This window comes from Lissotriton helveticus, chromosome 6 (assembly GCF_964261635.1).
Source record: "Lissotriton helveticus chromosome 6, aLisHel1.1, whole genome shotgun sequence".
Taxonomy (NCBI): Eukaryota; Metazoa; Chordata; class Amphibia; order Caudata; family Salamandridae; genus Lissotriton; species Lissotriton helveticus.
In genome coordinates this window covers 279469059-279488314 of record NC_136067.1, presented here as the reverse complement: position 1 = coordinate 279488314, position 19256 = coordinate 279469059, and the positions used below count along the sequence as shown (strand labels likewise).

Here is a 19256-nt window from a genome sequence, read left to right as displayed (position 1 = left end):
TATCGCAAATGCGATAAAAAACGGCCGCAATGCATGAATATCGCTGAAAAGTCCGCGATATTCATGCATTACCGAGCTAATGCTCTTAGCCATATTATCCACCTCCCATTGGATAACATGGCTAAGAACTGCTCAGGGCAGTTGTTAGCTTTTGGAGATATTCGCGCTTAGCGCGAATATCTCCAAAAGTTGGTAATAGGAGATAGCGATGTTAGCGACTGTTTCCAGTCGCTAACGTCTTGGGACGCCCACTTTGCATGTCATTAGTGATAAATATCACTGACATGCAAAGTGGGGCCCAAGATGGTCGCAATCTCCTACTAGCTGTCGCTAACTGGTGTTAGCGACAGCTAGGTAATAGGGAGATAATTTTATCTCCGTTTTCTTGGCTTTTAAAGCCAAAAAAGCGGAGATAACCCCCCTTGATAATATGCCCCTTAGTACCTAAAACAAGGAAAATGAAGCTTAAAATAAAAACAAAGCTAGTGAATTTGAGAAAGAGTAGCAGAAATATGAGCTGTATTGGATCACACAGTGTTCTATGAGTGACTTTGGTATGGGGAAGGTGTGGTAGTTCTTCGTGCCTTTACCTATCACGTAGTTAAACTCTAGCATTATCTGCTTTCTGATCTTCATGCAGTCTAGCACTACATGCTTAATGAAAAAGGTTTGAGAGATGGTTATTTTCACTGCACCTGTATTTAAGGTATTTGTGTTTGGAGCTCAGGTTACAATTCCAGGAAGCCCTCACAGGTAACCACGTGCTTTCGAAGTGTAATTAATAATTAATAATATCCAGCTATTTCAAGGTATTGTCTCCAGTAAGGGGATTACCATTTTCTGTGGTTCCAGAATTAGTGGGTACTTTTCCAAATGCAAAGTCTAAATTCCACACTTGCGGGTGGTAAATGAAAATGGGAGCGCCTGTTTGTGTGTGTGGGATGTGTGCAGTATCAGGAGGCAGGGTATCGGCTGGCAGGAGAGAGCGCTTCATGCTCCACATGTGCCGCAGGAGTTGTTCGGGCAGAGATGGACTTGCACCTGTGCCCTATCTTCACACAATGTAACTGGCTAGCAGTATGGCCATATGACTGGGGCACGTGATATCACAGCCATAAAATCCAGGTGTGGGAATACTGGGCCTGTTGTGATCATCCATAGAAGTATCCCACTCAGGATATATCACTCTGCTCGACTCATAAGCCGACTCAAAGTCTGCTATCAGAATTCTGCACAGCTTTTCAGCGTTCAAGGCAAAAGAGAATTTACCGCCCTTTCCTTACCTCTTCAAGAAGAGTCTCTCTGGAATTGTCTCCAATAGCCCCATTCCCTGAAAATCCCACTCTTGCAGACCTTTCACTTTCTCTTGCAATTGGGTTCCATAAGGGATGTCTTTGGATGCCTTCTGCAACCAGTTGTTTGAGGCCTAAAAGCAAAATGACTGTACATTACACAAAATGCAAAGATATCTGCTGTTTTCATGTACTGACGTATGCATATGGTACAATGTAGCACAAGTGAAAACTACGTGCAATTCTTAATAATATGGACATGTTTGTAGAACTTTTAGACAATGCATGATGGGAGTGTCTGGCATTTATCACAAAACAAATATCAGTCTTGTTCCCTATGTTATGTCTAAGTGCTGTTTAAACTTTGTTTTAAAAATTAGTTAGAAAAACCTTCTAGTTCCACGATGGAAGCTGTACATTCACATTACCGAACAGTATGCACTCTGGAAAAAACAGCATTTTCAAGTGTTTGGTGATAAAATAAAGTGTCAGATTTTTTTCTTAACATCCTAAGTAACTGTAAGCCAACATTGGGTTTCAGGATTACTGCTAATTAATCAAATTGGGCTCTAAATTTAAAGATTCTACTTTTGATGATGCCAATCCAAACAATCTCTTCTAGAAGCAAGCTGTTTTAAGGTGTTGTTCACAGCTCGATCCACTCCCAGTTTCTTGTTTCTACCAGTTGTCTGCAAGAGGTAGTCCCATTACCACCTTTCCTTCAGGACATAATTCACATAAAAAGTGTTGCTGACTACGTAAGGTGCATATTGTAGGACAAGAACAAATACTACAAAGATGCCGCTAGTAGGTTCCTTACTAGGCAAGCACACAGAGAGAGCGGGGCAGCTCCATGTACTACATATTGCCAAAATCTCTCTTCTCCCTTCTGTCTATAAAGTTGCCAAAAGCATTGAATGAATTGTCCATACAATGTTCGCCCTAAATCTACAAGATTCACATGTGACGTTTTGCACTAGATTGTGTGTCACATCATTGGGTGCCAACACTGAAAGAGGACTCATTGGGCTAACAAGAGAAAATTTCATTTATATAACAGAATATACAACACTTACCACGAGCGACTGCGACATGATGTGTCTCAATGTCATATCCGCATTGGCCACCTTGCGGTCCAGCCCTTCACTGATATACCCTCCCATGATGATAGTAGCATCCCTGAGAATGGACTTCAAAGTCTTCAGTTCAGAATTGCTTCCAGTACCCCATTCAATTTCAAGCTTGTCATTACCTAAAAAATATATTTAAAACACATCATTTTTAGGCTATTTGCTTTTAATAATGATTTTCTTTTGGGTAGTTAACAGAATGTAGCGACTGAGATACTAATACATGAGGACTTTCCTTAAGAACCTCGTACCTGCGCAACCAATGTTCAAAGCTCCTACAGATATTACTGTTGATAGGACAAAGTCTTCTGTTTGACCCCCTCACTTTCTATTATAATGAACCTGGTTTGTAAACACAATACACTCAGCAGCGGTCTGTGCAGGTAAGTGTGGTGAAGGGGTGAGGTGGGGCGAGGGGGGATGTCGACAGACGACAGAATAGGATTTATTTATTTATTTCATTTGACCTATTCCATTGTCTGTCGACTTCCTCTCCCCTCCCGCCCCACCGCGCTTACCTGCTCTGACCATCGCTGAATACACTTACTGACATTACCTTTCCAGGGTGCAAATTCGTCGTAACTAGATTAATAGAATGCATCCATTTAATGTCCGTAATGTGGTCTGGCAATGTTAATACAAAGATGGGGGCCACACCAGCGCATTTATCGACCTTGTGGGTAGTATTTTCTTATTGTATTGTACTAAATAAGATCGCTCTCCCCAGCGTGAGAAACCTCTACTCGAGGTAATCTCTATTCAAGGCAATCTCACATGAGAACCTGCCAACACAATCCTGATGTAATATATTCACATATTCTGGAATATTAGCGTCCAGCTGCACATCAGAAATGGCAAGAGCTATCCTTAAACGTCTTTGGCACTACTCCTCCCTTGAGACATCACTGCAAGCAAACTTCAGAGAATTAAACGTTGTTGACATACCATAGGTGAATATAATTTTCTCTGAAGCAGATAGTTCAGCCACATTGGTAGAGGAGTCCAGCTGAAGCTTAAAACCATCGGCTGCTTTCTTCAGCAAGGCCTTTGCTTTGGTTTCCACAAGCAGACGTGGAATGGCAAACACCCCTTCCAGAGTGGCCTCGTCCTTCCCGTCATAGCTGTAAAATAACAAATAAAAAATGTATACCAGGATGAGGCTGGGCCATTACCGGATCTCTCTGGTACAGATGTGCCAGTTTAACCTTTAGATTTTGTGGAATTTTAGAAATTCTTTCAAAACCTGGCTTTTTAATAAATAGTACCAAAACACCTATTAATCTGCAGTATTGGGCATTTTTCTGGAAAGAAGCAGCGCCCAGATGCCCCAGGGCATTCAAGCGCTTTACAAAACTGTAAATCAAATCATTTTTTGCGAGCAAATACAATGAAAGTAAAATTGCCAGCTAAAGCTGCATCTACATTATTTAAGCAACTATATGTGGAGGCATGTGTCTGTAGTGTCACTAATGGTACTACCTATATCACTTGACAATATGGGGGAATACATTTCCTACATATTAACTTTTTAAGGCTGGAACCACGATTGTATATTTGTCTTGAATGTTATTTTTGTAATGTTGTAAGGCTGTATGACTGGTACTGTCGTTGTGTATTTCAGAATTGTAACCCACAGGAAAGATAAGGTGGTAAGGAAAAGAAGTTCGTCTCTGACCAAATGAAGTTGCACACTTTTTGCTGATTGTGAAATAGGGAATCGGCTAAAATATATTTTCTTAAGGGCCTAACATGTTCTCAATTTGCCAAATGTGAAGACATTGAATAAATAACAAACGTAGTACAATTTGTACCATTTCTTTGTTAAAGGTACTAGGATTTTTTGTAAAAATCTGTAGCAATAGCTTGTTTGAATGAGGCCATGAAATCAACAATGCACTTCTGTGGACTTTTATTTATCAGGGCAATGTATCTGCAAGACATGGGCACTCAAATAAGAAGTTATCCGTTTTCTAAACTCATATTTTTATGGAGAGACAACCCACCTATGCGTGGTTTGCCGGAGTATATCTTTAAGAATGAGTTGAAAAGTAGTTGGGATGCACTGTTCTGTAAGCTCATTTCTTTCAGTGTCTTCTTTAGGTACAGATGATAATAAAGTGATTAGGTATTTTTGTTTCATGAGTAGAGACCCTAAAGTTAGAACCTGCGAGGAACAAAAAGCATTTTTAGCACGTTTACAAGCGCATTTGTGTAAGGAGCTCACGTTGCTTGGGGTTAACCTCTGTGTTCAGGGTTGGTTTGCTTTTGATACTCCATTAGCCCTGTATGTGCATGTGTCTTAAATGAGAATGTTTTATTAAAGTAGGCCCTGGTGTTTACATACTTGCTTCACTGGTGTGATGCCATGTTCGAATCCTAGATGAAGTCAATAAAGAAAAACAGGTGCTCACATGAAATCGTGGGTTTAGTCGTGTGGAACTCCAAACGGAAGGATCTGAATTACCTTAAACGTCCAGAGAGGGCGACTTCGGGGTTCTCATGGTTACTGAGATCAAGGATAAGAGCAAAGGTCTTCTTTCCATCAGTAGATGTGTCATCAACCCGGAGGCCCATGCCTAAATCAACATCAAACTTTGGGATTTTCACATCACTCGACAAGGTTATCTTGTTTCTGTTATATTTGATGGTGAGGGCGGCCTCAGTGGTTTCAGATCCTGATGAAAAAAAGATGTGCTTAGCTTGTAAGCAATGTTTCACAAAGAGAATCTACTTACGCCTAAAAGCAGTATCAGCTGCCTCATTATTGAGTGTATAAGAAAGATCGTAATTCTTCTTTATTGGAAAATTGTGCCTTGAATGGTAGGAATCTCATAGTTTGTTTCTATATTTCAAATTCTGAGAGACATGGAAACACTTGACAGGACGAAAAATATTTTCCACATGGAGAAAAATGAACTAAAATAGATTTAAAATGCAATGGCACTAGTACACTAGTGCATTTGTATGGGCATGGATGACATTCACTCAGGGATTCTCCAAGAACACTCCCAGCCTATCTGTCATGGGTTCCCTTTCCCTGGATTTTGTCAATTAAACGAAAGCCATAAATATACTCAAAAGATATTAGGAAGACTATGGGATGAATTTCCAACTATCTCAGAGAAAATAGACCCCCAACTTCCTATGTTTTCTATTCTATTATTCTGCTACACCTAAGAAAATGCACGTACACTCTCCTACAGCGTCACATTTCTATTACTTTATTGTGGCATTCGTATCTGCTTACCCACAGCTTGAGCAGTAAATTTCAGAGTATCAACCATATCACCCTTCTCTTTCATCAGCTCATAGGTGGCGCTAGCTGTGTATTCATCCACCTCAAATGTGGGTTGGATCTCCACTTCAAATCTGAAAAGTTAGCAACATTTCAATGACTAGATCTGTAAAATCCACATACATTTTGTGTATCCACTGATGTTATGCATCTTTATTTTTACAGTATCAACAATACACTTAACACAATTAAAAATAGAGCGCATACAGTGAAAGGTAAATCTTTTAATCTGGTGATATCAGTAATGTGTGTGCCAAGCATTTTTTTTGTGTTATGAAGTTGAAACCAATTTGCAAAATATCACATTTCTAATCACCCATGGAAATGTAATAAGAATGTATTTTCCCTAAATAAACGGTGTTATAAATAAATGGGAAAACTCATTTAAACCGTATATACATGGTTTTAGAGTTTTTGAACAACAAGATTGTGCAAACGTGTGGTTAAATAAAAATGTTTAAAGTTTCTTTGAAACGTATTACCACTTCCGGTGAAAATAAAACATTAACATTTTCAGAAAATACCCGCGTTCATAGAAAATATGATATAGTGTGATTTCAGCATAGCCTTTGTTCTTGATTGTTCAAGAGTAAAATGTGCATCTGCTCCTTTTCCATGAAATATTTTACTCAACTCTGATTTGTTGGAGAAGGAGATGTGTGATGACCTTACAATCTTTTTATCCAGATAGTTGACTATGTGTTAGCCGAACCCTCTCCGTTCAAGTAAAACATAACTGTAGATTATTTTTATCAGTACAACTTTATAAAAAACTTACTTAGTCTCCCCAGTCAAGGGATAGTAGGGTGCCGCATCTATGGAACTTGCGTTAGAGTAAGCAATATTGGTGCACAATTTGAGACCAATAAAGAAAGGCTTGCAAGATGACCACGACTCCCTGTTCTCAATGATTGATGGCATCACTTCTGACTTAGATGTGGAGATCAAGTGCAGCTTGTTACTGGAAAAAATATACCTTCATTAGTGTCAATATAGAAATGTCCTAATACCTCAGTTAGACTATTCACAGAAAATGATGCTACCCTGTTGACATGTTGCACAACGTAAGTGGTCAAATTGGTGGGTACTACTGAGCTTGACAGCACCTGGGTGATGGATGCACAGTTGGTAATCTAATGTAGAAATTATACAGCATTGATAGAAACATGGTCACATGTCGAACAAGCATTTTTGTGTCTGTTATATTTGCGAAACACATAACACCCCAAATCAATGCTTGAGCACGAAATTCTGAATAATGCACTAAACAAAGACTGCATATGAGGCGATCATATTGATGAGTTGTGTGATTGGCTGGCTCATGATGACTAAGGAAAATTCCACCACTTTTGAATGTCTGATCATTAATTTACAATAAAGGTGCTAAAAGACCCATCACTACTAGGCATGTTTGGATGAAATGAACATTTAGCATATTTTTCAAGACCAATATTCTTTACATTATTTGTAGAATTGTGTAATGAGCTTGCCAAAGAGATCAACTGGATTTTCATCCTGTTGTGTAAAAGTGTTACAATCCTACAAAGATGTACTAATGTTTGTATCCAATGTGTTTTAGCATACATTTACAGATGGAAGTTAGTACTGTAGACAATAGTATGTCAGAGAGAGCCTGCATCTCTAAGGTTAGAGCTTGGGGAAGGACTGGGGCTTGGCAGGATGTCATGGGATGGCCATGGAAAATGCATTGAATACTAACAAACTTGGCATGCATAAACCTTTTTAAGATTGTTTCCTACCATGGTAATACACATATGTATAGTCCTGCTAAATATCGTGCAATTCTAGATTTGAAAAAGGAAGGAAACATCCAATATTTAGAAGAAATGCAGAAGCGGTGTTGCTGTCCAGGAAAGAAAATTCTGTATTTAGAGAAAAAAAACATTTTTGTGGAATTTCAAACTTACTAGCGTGGACTGTGTGGATAATCAATGGAAGCATGATAAGTGAAGGACGATTGCTGATGTAAATATGTAATCTGCATACATTTCCATGTATGCTCAAAGGGAATTTTGTTGAACCCAAAAAGTAGAAAAATTAAGGCAAATCGTATGTATAAATCACCAACCATTTTTGTGAAATATGTCCTTAGTATCATGTTTTACTTCATCAGAAAGTAAATATTGGGGTTAGAAGATAAAAGTGGCACCCTGGTATCAGGGGGCTAAGCTCTGCACTCTTAAACATGTATAGTTGCCATAGTAAAACAAAACATAGGTTTTATCCATCTAGACATACCTGAAACTGAAGAGTTGTGTGGGTTGCTTTGGAGATGGAATGGAAAACTTGATCTGTCCCTCCTTAACAGCAACATTGATATTAGCTCCAGACTCATGGAAGATGTTAGAGTTCATCTGAACGCCATTTCTGGCGAATGCAGGGATGTGTATTCCAACATGTGTAATAAACTCTATGGCTATTGCTGGTTTTACGGACACCGCCGCTAGCATCTGTGTGATACACAATTATGACGGAGTCAATATATCTAATGCAAATTTCATCATCTTTCAAGTTAACACTAAAACTGTCCCAGTTTAATTATGATTTTTGTCAGCATTTCATTTAGTAATACTTCACTTTCTTAAATGTTGCCACTTTTGTCTTAATTACTAAGGTTAGATCATATCAGTAATATCTGAGGCATTTAGGAGTAGTTGAAGCCGTACTTTTGGATTACTATTCACATACTCGTAAATGCTTCTGCGAATAAGGTTCAAAATGTCCACTCTCAATTAGTAAAAAGGCAAAGAAGGTGCAGTTCTTTTAATTTGTATTAACTGTATACGCATATTTTCTGAACATTCACTAAGGCATTTAGAGTATGTTAAGTAGTACTACAAAATTAATAATTCTCATACTCATCAATTCTTTTACATATTGGCCACAACTACAGACAGAAAGAAGAAATAATAAAACGAATAATTTGGATTTTCATAAATCCTTATACTATATCAAATATTAAACAATAAAACAAAAAGGGTATATATAGACTTACGTTTTTGGTCTGAATCTTTAGTCCGGCCTTTGCTCCTGGAGCAACAATTCCAGACAGGGAGAAATGCAGCTGGAACCCTGCCCCCGTCGGCAGATCAAACTCATTGTCCATGAAGATGTAATGAAGAAACAGGTCACCCTGTGTGCCTTTGGATAAAGCCTGTATAATCTGTGGGAAAGGAAAAAATATTGCTGTAGTGAAATGTAAAACACCAAACAAAACACAAACAGTTCTGATGAATGATTTTCAGATGGGCACAAAAGGTCACAACGTTTATATGACATTTTTGGTGTTATGGAAGGATTGAAAATGAACTGTGCATAACGTTTTTATTTATGGTGGAAAACATAATTGACATTTTTGTGTTTCTATAAATACTATTGTATAAGGAGATATGGCCCCATGAACTTCTTTGGAAGTGAAGAGATCATGGGAAGGTTCCTATAAAAGGCATGCCTTGATGTAGATCATATATTAATCAATTACTCTGAAAATTGTGTTAGTTCTATTTACAGCACTTGTGCAAAAGTAACTGAGGAGATTTCAGACTTCCTCGTTTTCTTTCTGTAGATGAGATAGGATATCATCACCCTATTCTTAAGTATAGAGTGAGTTCTTTGAAATGTGGATGTATCGAAGGTAATACAATGCCTTGATCATCTGCCAATCTATAACATTTTTGTATTTCAGATTTGAATTTATGTGCCTCCTCTTCTCATACATACCTGACCTGGAAGATCTTGTGATGCATGTAGACTCTTCAGGAGCATGTTACCCAGTACTTTGAAATCGCTGAATTTCATGTAGCCCAGTTCTTCTCCCAAGATACGCAGGTAGGCCTTAGCTTCCGGTGAATCACTTGCACTCACTTCTTTAATCAGCTTTTCAATGTTGGACATCATTCCTCTGGCGAAATCCTGAAAAATTAAATAGAATCCAAGACAAATGAATAAGTACATTAAGTATATAGATATACATACATACATAATATTATTGTATATGTTCATATATGTGAATGTGTGTGTTTATATATATATATATATATATATATATATATGTTTAGAGAAAGTTCAATACACCTGATTGTTAAATATGTGCAGGTGAGAGGAGTTCATTGGCAGCTTCTACAGAACATTTTCACAGAAAGCAGGTATCCAATGAAAAGATGTGGGTTCATCTCTGCTTATCAGCCCATCAACAACAGGTAGTATAGTCCACTGAATTACAGCATAAAAACCAGTCGGAGACTTTCTACAATCCCTTTTGCTGAAAGTAATAGCGAAATTTTTCCTGCCACAACAATGTATTGCTTATTTGTAAGTCCTGTTGTTGAAAAACGTAATATTGTTTTTAATGTATGATAAATACTTGTTTATTGCTTTGGATCAGATGTACCTTACAACTCAGTCATCACTCTACATCTCTTTTAAATACTCCCACTCCCATCTCTTGGTTACCTATACTACATATGTTTTCCAATTCACTTCACTTGTACTGGAAGAAGAAACTATGATTTGCTAAAATTTTATCTTCAGCATTGAGCTATTTCTTGCATTATTCCCATGTAAAGTGCAATCCCCTCCACAGTCACTATCATTTGATAGTAACAAGCTACAACCTGTTCACAAATCTATTTAAGATAAGAGTCTTCATATTTGCAAGGGATACTATTTACAAAGAGTGAGTGGGTCTGTCTATGATATGCAAAATCTTGGAATGGATACATATGATGAACATACCTGCTTCTGATTATTGTTCTTAGAGACTCCAAACCACTTAAACAGAACTGCAGAGACTTTTTCTGGTACATTGCCATCTAGCCAGTACAGGGCTTTCATGCCGCTGTCAGGGAAGAATCCCTTTTCTCCAAAGAGTGCATCCAATGTTGGCTCAAAGCCTTTTCCGTCAAATCCAAGCTGCATTAAAGGAAAGGTAGAAGATCCATTTTTGGAATGGATATCAAAGTTTTTGAAAGAGTTAAAATGTAGAATGATTCCGACCAGGAGTGAAATATAAATCATAAAAAATTAAAGACCATAAATGCTATTGAGGAGAGATACTTTTCATTTGAATATTAGTTGTGGAGAAGGTGGTCACGTAGGCTTGTCAATAGTTTGAGGACAGGAATTCTCTGACGTTATATCACATACTTCTATATTCTGCATCACACACTTCTCAGTCACATACGTCTTGGCTCTCAATCACATCCGTCTTTATCCTCTATCACACTTGTCTTAATCATATACTTCCCTATTCACCATTGTACACTGCTCAATCACATCTTTCTTAGTCAGATAGTTCTCTATTGCCTAATCAAATACTTAATGAATCCCATGCAAATGAATCTACATAGAGCATTGGGACATGTCCAGATTTACATTATAGGGATAATACCAGGTGTAATGCTTGCGAGTTTCAGTAACAACATTTACAAATACAGAGGATTCTTAATGCACATACCTCAAATATATCAAACTGCTCGCCCAAAACATTTAGTGTTGCCTGCAGCATGGCTTCCTCGGGCATGTAGCCAATGCCATCAAATATCAAATTTCCTTCTACTTTGGTAGTCACAGCCTCATCCTGGGCAGGCATGGAAACACTCTTGGAGATCTGATAATTTTGGGAGAACTTCCTGAAATCCTTCACTGTTGGGACTTCAGACCCTTTCAGAGCCTCTTGTACTTTGCCTTTAAGTCTAATAAAACAACAAGCAGACAGCATATATGTTAGTACAAACGTCTGGGGCTACAGTAATATTTTCAGCTCTGAAGTTTGTGGTCAAGTATTGAATATGGTTGAAGATATGTACTAACTAGCCAAGGATAATGGGTATAGGTCAACAGAAAATAAAACGGAGTAAGTTCTGCTAGTAATGCGCCATAGTGATATTCACTAGTACATATTTGCACTTATAAATAGCACAGAAAAAAGAAATACTCACCATTTTAGATATTGGCATATTAATAAATGAGCTATAAAGGTGAATCCATAGCGTTTGTTAAAAGTGTAGATCCACAAAGTTATAAAGGGCATTAAATAAAGTGAAAACTGACAATTTATTTCATGAGATTGTGATCAGTTCTGGTGTACTGAAGTTATGTTTTAAGCACAATTCCGTAAAGATATGCACCTACAGTCAAGTGATATAACTGCATGTGCAAAATGTGTAGAAGTATGCTACACTGCAGTGATTCTAAAGAGGAGATTACACATATTTACATCATGCATACGTAGAATATCACTTTTGTCTGAGTGCACTGCCTCGGGGGTACAAAAGGATGAAGAAAGGCTCTGTTCCGTGGGGGCGACTCTTGCCAAGTTGGGTGTGATCTGCACTGGGTCCTGTGGGAGCCCTGGATTGAGAGAGACCTGGACTTAAGGAGCCTTCTCTGGAATCCTGGGAGCTGTGTGCTAGATCAAGGATGACTTTTCCAGGATCTTCAAGAAATTGGGACTGAAGCAGGAAGAAGGGAAAGAGATAAACCCTCCAGCATAGGAGTTCCCCGGTATTAGGATGGTCAAAATCATTTGTGTGTGCGTGGTTTAAATGTTACTGACTCTACTTCTGTACTACCAGTCTCTAAGAGGCAGAGCAGACTGCAGGCAACTTTTCATTGTTTTCATTTTTGGTGCAAGAGCTTTCTCTGATGACCATTTTTGCCAATGAAGACAGACTAACAATAACGTTTATAAATCCATTTTTGACTTTTTCTTTGGAAACACAGCGTCATACTCTCATAATCCTCTTGCATCCATTTAAGTCATCTGATTTTTTTTCTATTTAAAAAAAATTCCCACCGCTATTATCTCATTATTTTACCTTTAATTTGTTTACTATTACTTGACACAATCAAGCATTGCTCTGGGAATTGCCTGCTGCTTGTACGTCTATCCCCCCACTATCCTTCTCAATCCAAATAACTGACTAACATATCCACCCCTCAAATTACTTTCATATTTTCAGTAAACTAATTTACCACTAATCCTTTATGGGTTCAGGAGCAGCATGTAACTTGCCCACAAAGCGCTTTGATCCCTAATCAGGGCTAGTAAGCGCTATAAATGAAATTACAATACAATACAGTAGCTACAAGGGGCTGAGCAGAGTTTTCTTAAAGACTTGTGTTGAAACCTAGCAGGGAAGTGCGTTATTATGCCAGTGGGTCACATACTCCCAAATTAATAATTAACTTTCTCACAATACATTTCCAAGTAAAAGTAGATGATGTGATTTGCTCAGACTCGCATAATGTATGGTGACATTCCAAAATTGGAATTAAAACCCAGTTCTCTAAGTTTCAAGATCAGCAAATTAGTCCTAAAATCTCTTCTCTTAAGAGAAGCCCACAGTTTCAATCTATAAAGGATTCATACAAATAATATTCATGGAAATCTGTGCAAGTTGAAGATTTCCATGCAAACTCCTGGTTTTCCAAGCATACTTTACCACAATGTGTGCGTTTAACAATCTAGCTATGTGTGGCTGAAATGCGCATTCACACATTTTCATTTTCATTTCAAACTACTATGCATTTAATCACCTCATCTCATATAACATATAGGAGGGGTTCCATCTCTTTTCCGTTCTGGAAACTAATCCCTTTTTCGGGTGTAGTTCTATGTACAGTTTCAGGGTAGAAGGTCCATGAAAGTGTATCTAAGTCTGGTACTGGATGCTGCTGACTTGGTCACTAAATGGTCACTAAATGGTGATGATGTTGTTTCACTCAATGAATGTTAGCCAACTGAATGCTGGAAGGTGTAGCCAAGCTCACTGAATGTCAGATGTCTGATACGTTACACTCTCTATACTCACTCTTTGACGTCTGGTGCATCAGAGTTCAAGATGTTAGCAATGTGAGACGCAACAAAGCTTTTCACTTGCTCGTTCCTGTCCCTCGCGAGGACTCTGGTTGCTTTGCTGATGTCAGAAGGAGTTGGGTCTTTCATTAGCACGAGATAGGCTGCTAGGCGCTTTTCTACTGCGCTGCTACCATCCTGGAAGATCTGAAGCATGGTGGACCGAACCTGCAAAAGAAAGCACCAAAAAAAGGACGCAGATTACATCTAGTGTTCATTGTGACAACATTGCCACACCGACTTTGCAGCATTTTCTTTTTCATTGAGGATTGACCTCTCCCTCCGTCGGTGTGAAATTAAGCACCATTTCAAATGTCAATAAATATTTGATAATTAATTTTAATATTTGATATTTCTTTTGGGATTTAAGCCAAGGCGCTACATGATATAATTCTGGCCGATATAAAGCGCTATCTAACTTTCATAAGATTCCTTCAGATTCCACACTAAAGTAAAGTAAAAGTCCACATTTGTAAAGCGCACAATCACCCGTAAGGGTCTCTAGGCGCTGGGGGCCGTCGGGAAGATTAAGCGAGCTATTGCCCAGAGTCACATGGTGCTGGGCTAACCTGCCGCCGGAGCCGGGGATCGAACCGTGATCCTCAGATTCCAGCGTCAGTCGCCCTGGCCGCGGCGCCACACCTCTTCCATTAGACTGACTGCTACACACTGACTACTATGACAGAGTCTGTCCTTTAGAAAAAAACATCATGATATTGAATGCAGTTGCACGCACATGCCGTTAGCATGATGCTCATACCCGTGCTCAGGCATACTGACTCACCTCATCTGCAATCCGCATCTTTCGGAAGGCCTGAATTGCAGCTTTCTGCACGGAAAGAGATGGCGTTTGGCTTTTTGCACAGCCCAAAAGCGCCCGCTTCACTACTGGAGAAGTGTCATCCAGAGCTTTGCCCATATTTCCGATTGCCTATAGAAAAAAAAAACAGGAAACCCTATGACATGCGATCTGAGAAACACAGTCATCACTACAAAGACTCCACGTCAAAACTTGAGTTCAGTGCAGGGCGTTTTCCAGAAGGGGATAAGTGAGACATACCTTTAGGGTCAGGTAGGTCTTATCTTCATCACCGGAACACTCATTCTCCAGGAGGGATGCCATGAATTCTGCAACATCTCGCACTTCCGGTATCATGGTCTGGCTGCCTGAATAAAGGCTGATTCAAGAATGTCCCAGTAAGTTAACAGTGTCAAAGACTTACTCTACCTAAAACTACAGTCAGCTTATTTTATATTAGCAGAAAACATACATATAGATATGCGTCACGTTTCAATATGTAACCAATAAAGTCATTTCTTGTCCCATGACTTGGACAAAATGTATAAGTCCATCACTCCAGGCCCTCTGGAGTGATTGGTACCTTTGTTAACGGTAATTACGAGGGGCTGCAGTTACCAGGAGATTACCAGGAAAGCTTGTAATGAGGGCCTTGGTGCTTTCCTTCCTCCAAAACATGATGATTTTTCTCCTCGCAGCACTAAATCTTCAAATATCGGATTTTTAGGTGTTATCTTAGCTAGAAGTAGTGCCCAGCCCTTCATGGTCAAGGTGACCTTCATCAGTTTCATATCATGTTAGAGGGATGACCACAATAATGAGGCCAGCACACTTCAGGGTATTGTTCATGCATTGAGTAAAAAAGCTTGTGATCTTAGAAAGAGAATGGATACATCATTTGGTGCCGTAGACACTCATTACTTACTCATTCACCGCGTAGCTCAAGGCATAGAATGAAGCTCGGCTTTGCTGGTACTGAGCCATGTTGAGAAGCTCGCGCACTCTTTTGGGGCATGCGGATGGCAAAAGTCCCAGTCCGTACGTCACAGCGTCTGCCAACAGAGGAGAGACGTTCTCGGTTCTCAAAGTCTGGAAGAGTGCGCTGTAGCACTCTGGAGTACCGCACTGAACCAGGGCCTGGATAGCGACAGGACTGAAAAAGAAGAGGGGAACACAGAATACTCTTTATTCAAGCAATAGACATCTTAAATGCTCCTATCAGGAGTAAGCAAACTAAATACACATCCTAAAAATGTTACCTAATTTTTAAATATCGTCCAGTTGTCAAAAGATATACCAATTCTATCTTAAACCCTTTTTGTGCATGTTTTAGAATGCTGGCTTGTTGGTCCTGTATCGACCAACCATAGTCAAATCCCATACTACAATGATGGTAACCGGTGTGGAACATTTCTTGTCACCAGCCCCCCTCCGTCCCCCCCCAGTCGAGTTCAGCCGCCTTTCGTTGCGTTTAATGACTGAACTAAAACGTTTCAATACGAACATATTTTTGCCATTTTGTCCCCCCCCCTCAGTGATGACATCCGGGGCGGCCCTCACCCCCCGCACCCCCCTTCCTACACCCCTGCTTAAGATAGTCCATGCCCAGGAGTGAGGGGTTCTGAATCCTGCCTCATCATGTTACTGGCCGATTATAGTTTTCACGTTTCAATGTCAAAGGAAATATTATGAACATGTTCAAAAAAACTCAGGCCCGTGAACATACTATAATTGAGAGCTAGGAACCACAATGGCCTTCTGATAAACAGTGTACCCATCTGAAACGACTATGTTTCGGAGATACATTAAACATACAAATGCTGTCTGTCCTCGGGGGCTGTTGGGTTAAATCTGGGGGACTGGTGGGGTTTGGGTGTATGGCCTCCAGATGTGCCATACAGGATGAGACGAGGCGTTACCAGTAAGTCTTCTTTTGACTGGTTATTGGAAAGGGGTTGGGTTTTTGGGAACATTAGGCACCTTATTTACCGAGGGTTTCCATTGCATTTGCACCAAGCAATGTGGTGCATGCGTGATGCAAACCTTAAAATACAATTTATCAAGCCATGCACCGCCACTTTTTAAGGTCCTGTGTGGCTTGATAAATCAGGAATAAGGCAACGCAGCGTAAATCACTGGGTTTCATTAATATGCCCTGGGAAGGCATTTCATGGGTGTTGTTGTGTGGGTGTTCCAACGCAACTCCCATGGATTTTGACGCACATTCAGATTTGTCATCACTGTTAGACCTGGGAATGCGTCAAAAAGCTACCCCTTCCCGGGGGGGGGCCATAACGGGGAGAAATTACTTCATATCTTCTTGTTACTTCCTCTTTCTATGTGTGCTTCATTCTGCAGCAAGCACAACTAGAGGAATTGCCTCTAAGGATTGTTTTTGAGACTGAGGTGCTCCTTCCTGCGCCACGGGTATGCTTATAATATTGAGCTGCACAGCTGGTTAATATAAAAAAAGAAAAATTGGGTTGCTACAAGGGATCCTGCATTATCTCTTGAATTGATCTTATTGGATGGAACAGGCCTCCAGGGATTTCTGTGTAGGGCCCTGCCAGACATGAAAAAGTGGTTCTTGACTGCTGGAATAACGCAATCTAGTGGACTAAATGGTGGGGTTCGCTATCCCAAGAGACTCCTCTATGGTATGTAATATTGTCCCCACACATGGATTGTTTGAGCAAATTTGAAAATAGTGATACTACTAGTATTGCGAATCTATGAGATGTATAGTAGGGTGATCACATGAAGTCATTTGCAACCTTGCAGGGTGATTTTGATCTGCACAAGTCCCGATTCTACAAATGCCTACAATCGATAAATGCCCTTAACATTCACTGAGCAGATGCCAAACACCTTCCTTCATATAATCTAGTAGACACAAAGTTGGTAGGTGGTCATGTGGGTAAGGGTGGGACCTCAATACTCTACCATTCCTTAATATCTAGTGCACTAGATCGTTTCAATGGTTTAAGAGTGACATGGGAAAAGATAGGTAATTTGGGAGAGTATCACTTGAGAGAAGGTATGATGATGCCACAGGAGTTAGCCATTTCATCGAATTATAGCTGAACTTAATTTCTTGCACGAAGTGTACTCCTGAGAGACTGTAGTCTATGGGCTAGACCCCCTCTTCTACGTGTACTAGGGTACCACTTAAAAACAGGCGATTTTATCCATTTGGTATGGGACTAGAATGTCATAAGAGATTACCAGCACAAGGTATTCCAAATGTTGTCCTATGTACTGGGACAAACTATCGATTGGTGGCCCACCTTAGCACGCCTAGGAATAGAAGATGATCTTTTAGGTGAACAGGTGGGAGAACCCAGGTGTGTTAAGGTGAACTCCTATCCCTTTACCTGGTTTAGGAACAGACTGAGACAATAAGAAAAACCTTGAGCTATCAAACCATTTTCTGACACTTTCTAAATAAAAAGCTCCAGAAATGTGCCTGAATCTCTAGTCTGAAATAGATTAATGCAATTAATCTGGCCATTAATCTACAAAGTTGGACAATTTTAGAACGAGCATTTTTTTATAGCAGACAAATGCCACAAAAATAGAAGGAACACAAAAATTAAGAAAACCTTCCACCATCTACATGAAGAAAAATGTGGTAGCCATATGCTTACAATAAAAAAAAGAAATCTAAAAAAAACGAACATATCATACAGTTTTAATTGAACAGTTTGGGTGCTTCCTGGCAAGCACTTGTACTTACAAAAGGTAGAAAAACCTTTTTTAATTTTAATGCACAGAAAAGTACGACTTTTTTGGTGCAAAGAAAGTGCATTACTGGCTTTGAAACTGTAACCAGAAATACATAAGAATAACTGTTAGACTTGGGCCTTAGGGCAGGTTCACCCCTAATCTTTTTGCCTTTATTTGTGACCCTGTGTAGTGATTTTTGGGTCTTGGCGCACTTTTTCCCTGTGTCCCAGAGTGAAAGTGCGTGCGTGTAGTATGGCTGGCCTGCCCTCCCATAGGAATGCATGGGGAATGTGTGTGCCCTGGTAGTTCCTGATGTGTGGGGAGTGCAGGCTCGAGTTTAGTATGTATGAACTCGTGAGAATGAATGCTGCGCAATGGTATGTGCGGCTTGTATGTGTCTAGAAGGGAAGTGCTACTTCTGGACATTGATGTATGTGTGCAGTGAGGATAGTGGAGCGTGATTGGCTGGAGCTGGCTGGCATGCCAGGCTCCAGAAAGTCTGGATGGGTCTGCCCGGTGGTGAGTGTGAGATCAGCATGAGTGATGTGTGGGAGGAGTAGATCTGTGTCCTGGATGGACTGGGTTTTCCCCACACAATGCTGGCTCCGCCCCCCTGTGGTTTGTCTAATGACCCAAGCCTCCCCAGTGAATGAAAGGGGTGGTTGGGCCATCAAGGGTACTCCCAAGCCAGCTGCAACTGGTTTCCCCCCACCCTGCACCTCCTAACAAAGGAATTCGCTGTATAAATATGGGGCTGTGTCCCCACAGAAATGGTTCTACTTGTGGATCCTTGCCAGAGGGGGCTGTTGCTGCTGCAGGGGCCAAGAGGACCGCCACTTGGCTTGTCTCCCTGCCTGGAGACCCAGTGTGCTGGCTCTGGCCCTGCCTTGCCCCTCTGCCTGCTTCCAGACCCTGCTGGAGCTTTCCTGTGCCTGGAGGCACCCTGATTTTGATTTGTAGCGCTAGGAGCGCTTTCCTTATGCCCCAGCGCTCAATAGCGCTTTGCTTGTCTTCCTAAGCGCTGAGCGCGCCTCTCCTGTGCCCCTGAGCGCTTGGGAGCGCTTTATTGACCTTGCCGGTGCCCACCCGGCATTGCAGCTGAATTGCCGATTTCGCCGATTTATTGGCGTAGCGA

General features: G+C 40.3%; 1 protein-coding gene across 1 annotated transcript in view; it reads right to left on the bottom strand.

Annotated features, from left to right (window-relative positions):
- Positions 1-19256, bottom strand: part of APOB (apolipoprotein B) — a 59839-nt gene that overhangs the window by 18659 nt on the left and 21924 nt on the right. Inside the window, exons 10-24 of the mRNA XM_078647722.1 lie at positions 15321-15548; positions 14657-14774; positions 14381-14527; positions 13553-13764; positions 11194-11431; positions 10473-10649; positions 9459-9650; positions 8734-8901; positions 7977-8188; positions 6496-6678; positions 5670-5791; positions 4887-5097; positions 3368-3543; positions 2369-2544; positions 1284-1426 (exon numbers count right to left, since the gene is read on the bottom strand). Coding sequence (XP_078503848.1) covers positions 1284-1426; positions 2369-2544; positions 3368-3543; positions 4887-5097; positions 5670-5791; positions 6496-6678; positions 7977-8188; positions 8734-8901; positions 9459-9650; positions 10473-10649; positions 11194-11431; positions 13553-13764; positions 14381-14527; positions 14657-14774; positions 15321-15548 — 2703 coding nt within the window. The remainder of the gene's footprint in view (positions 1-1283; positions 1427-2368; positions 2545-3367; positions 3544-4886; positions 5098-5669; positions 5792-6495; positions 6679-7976; positions 8189-8733; positions 8902-9458; positions 9651-10472; positions 10650-11193; positions 11432-13552; positions 13765-14380; positions 14528-14656; positions 14775-15320; positions 15549-19256) is intronic.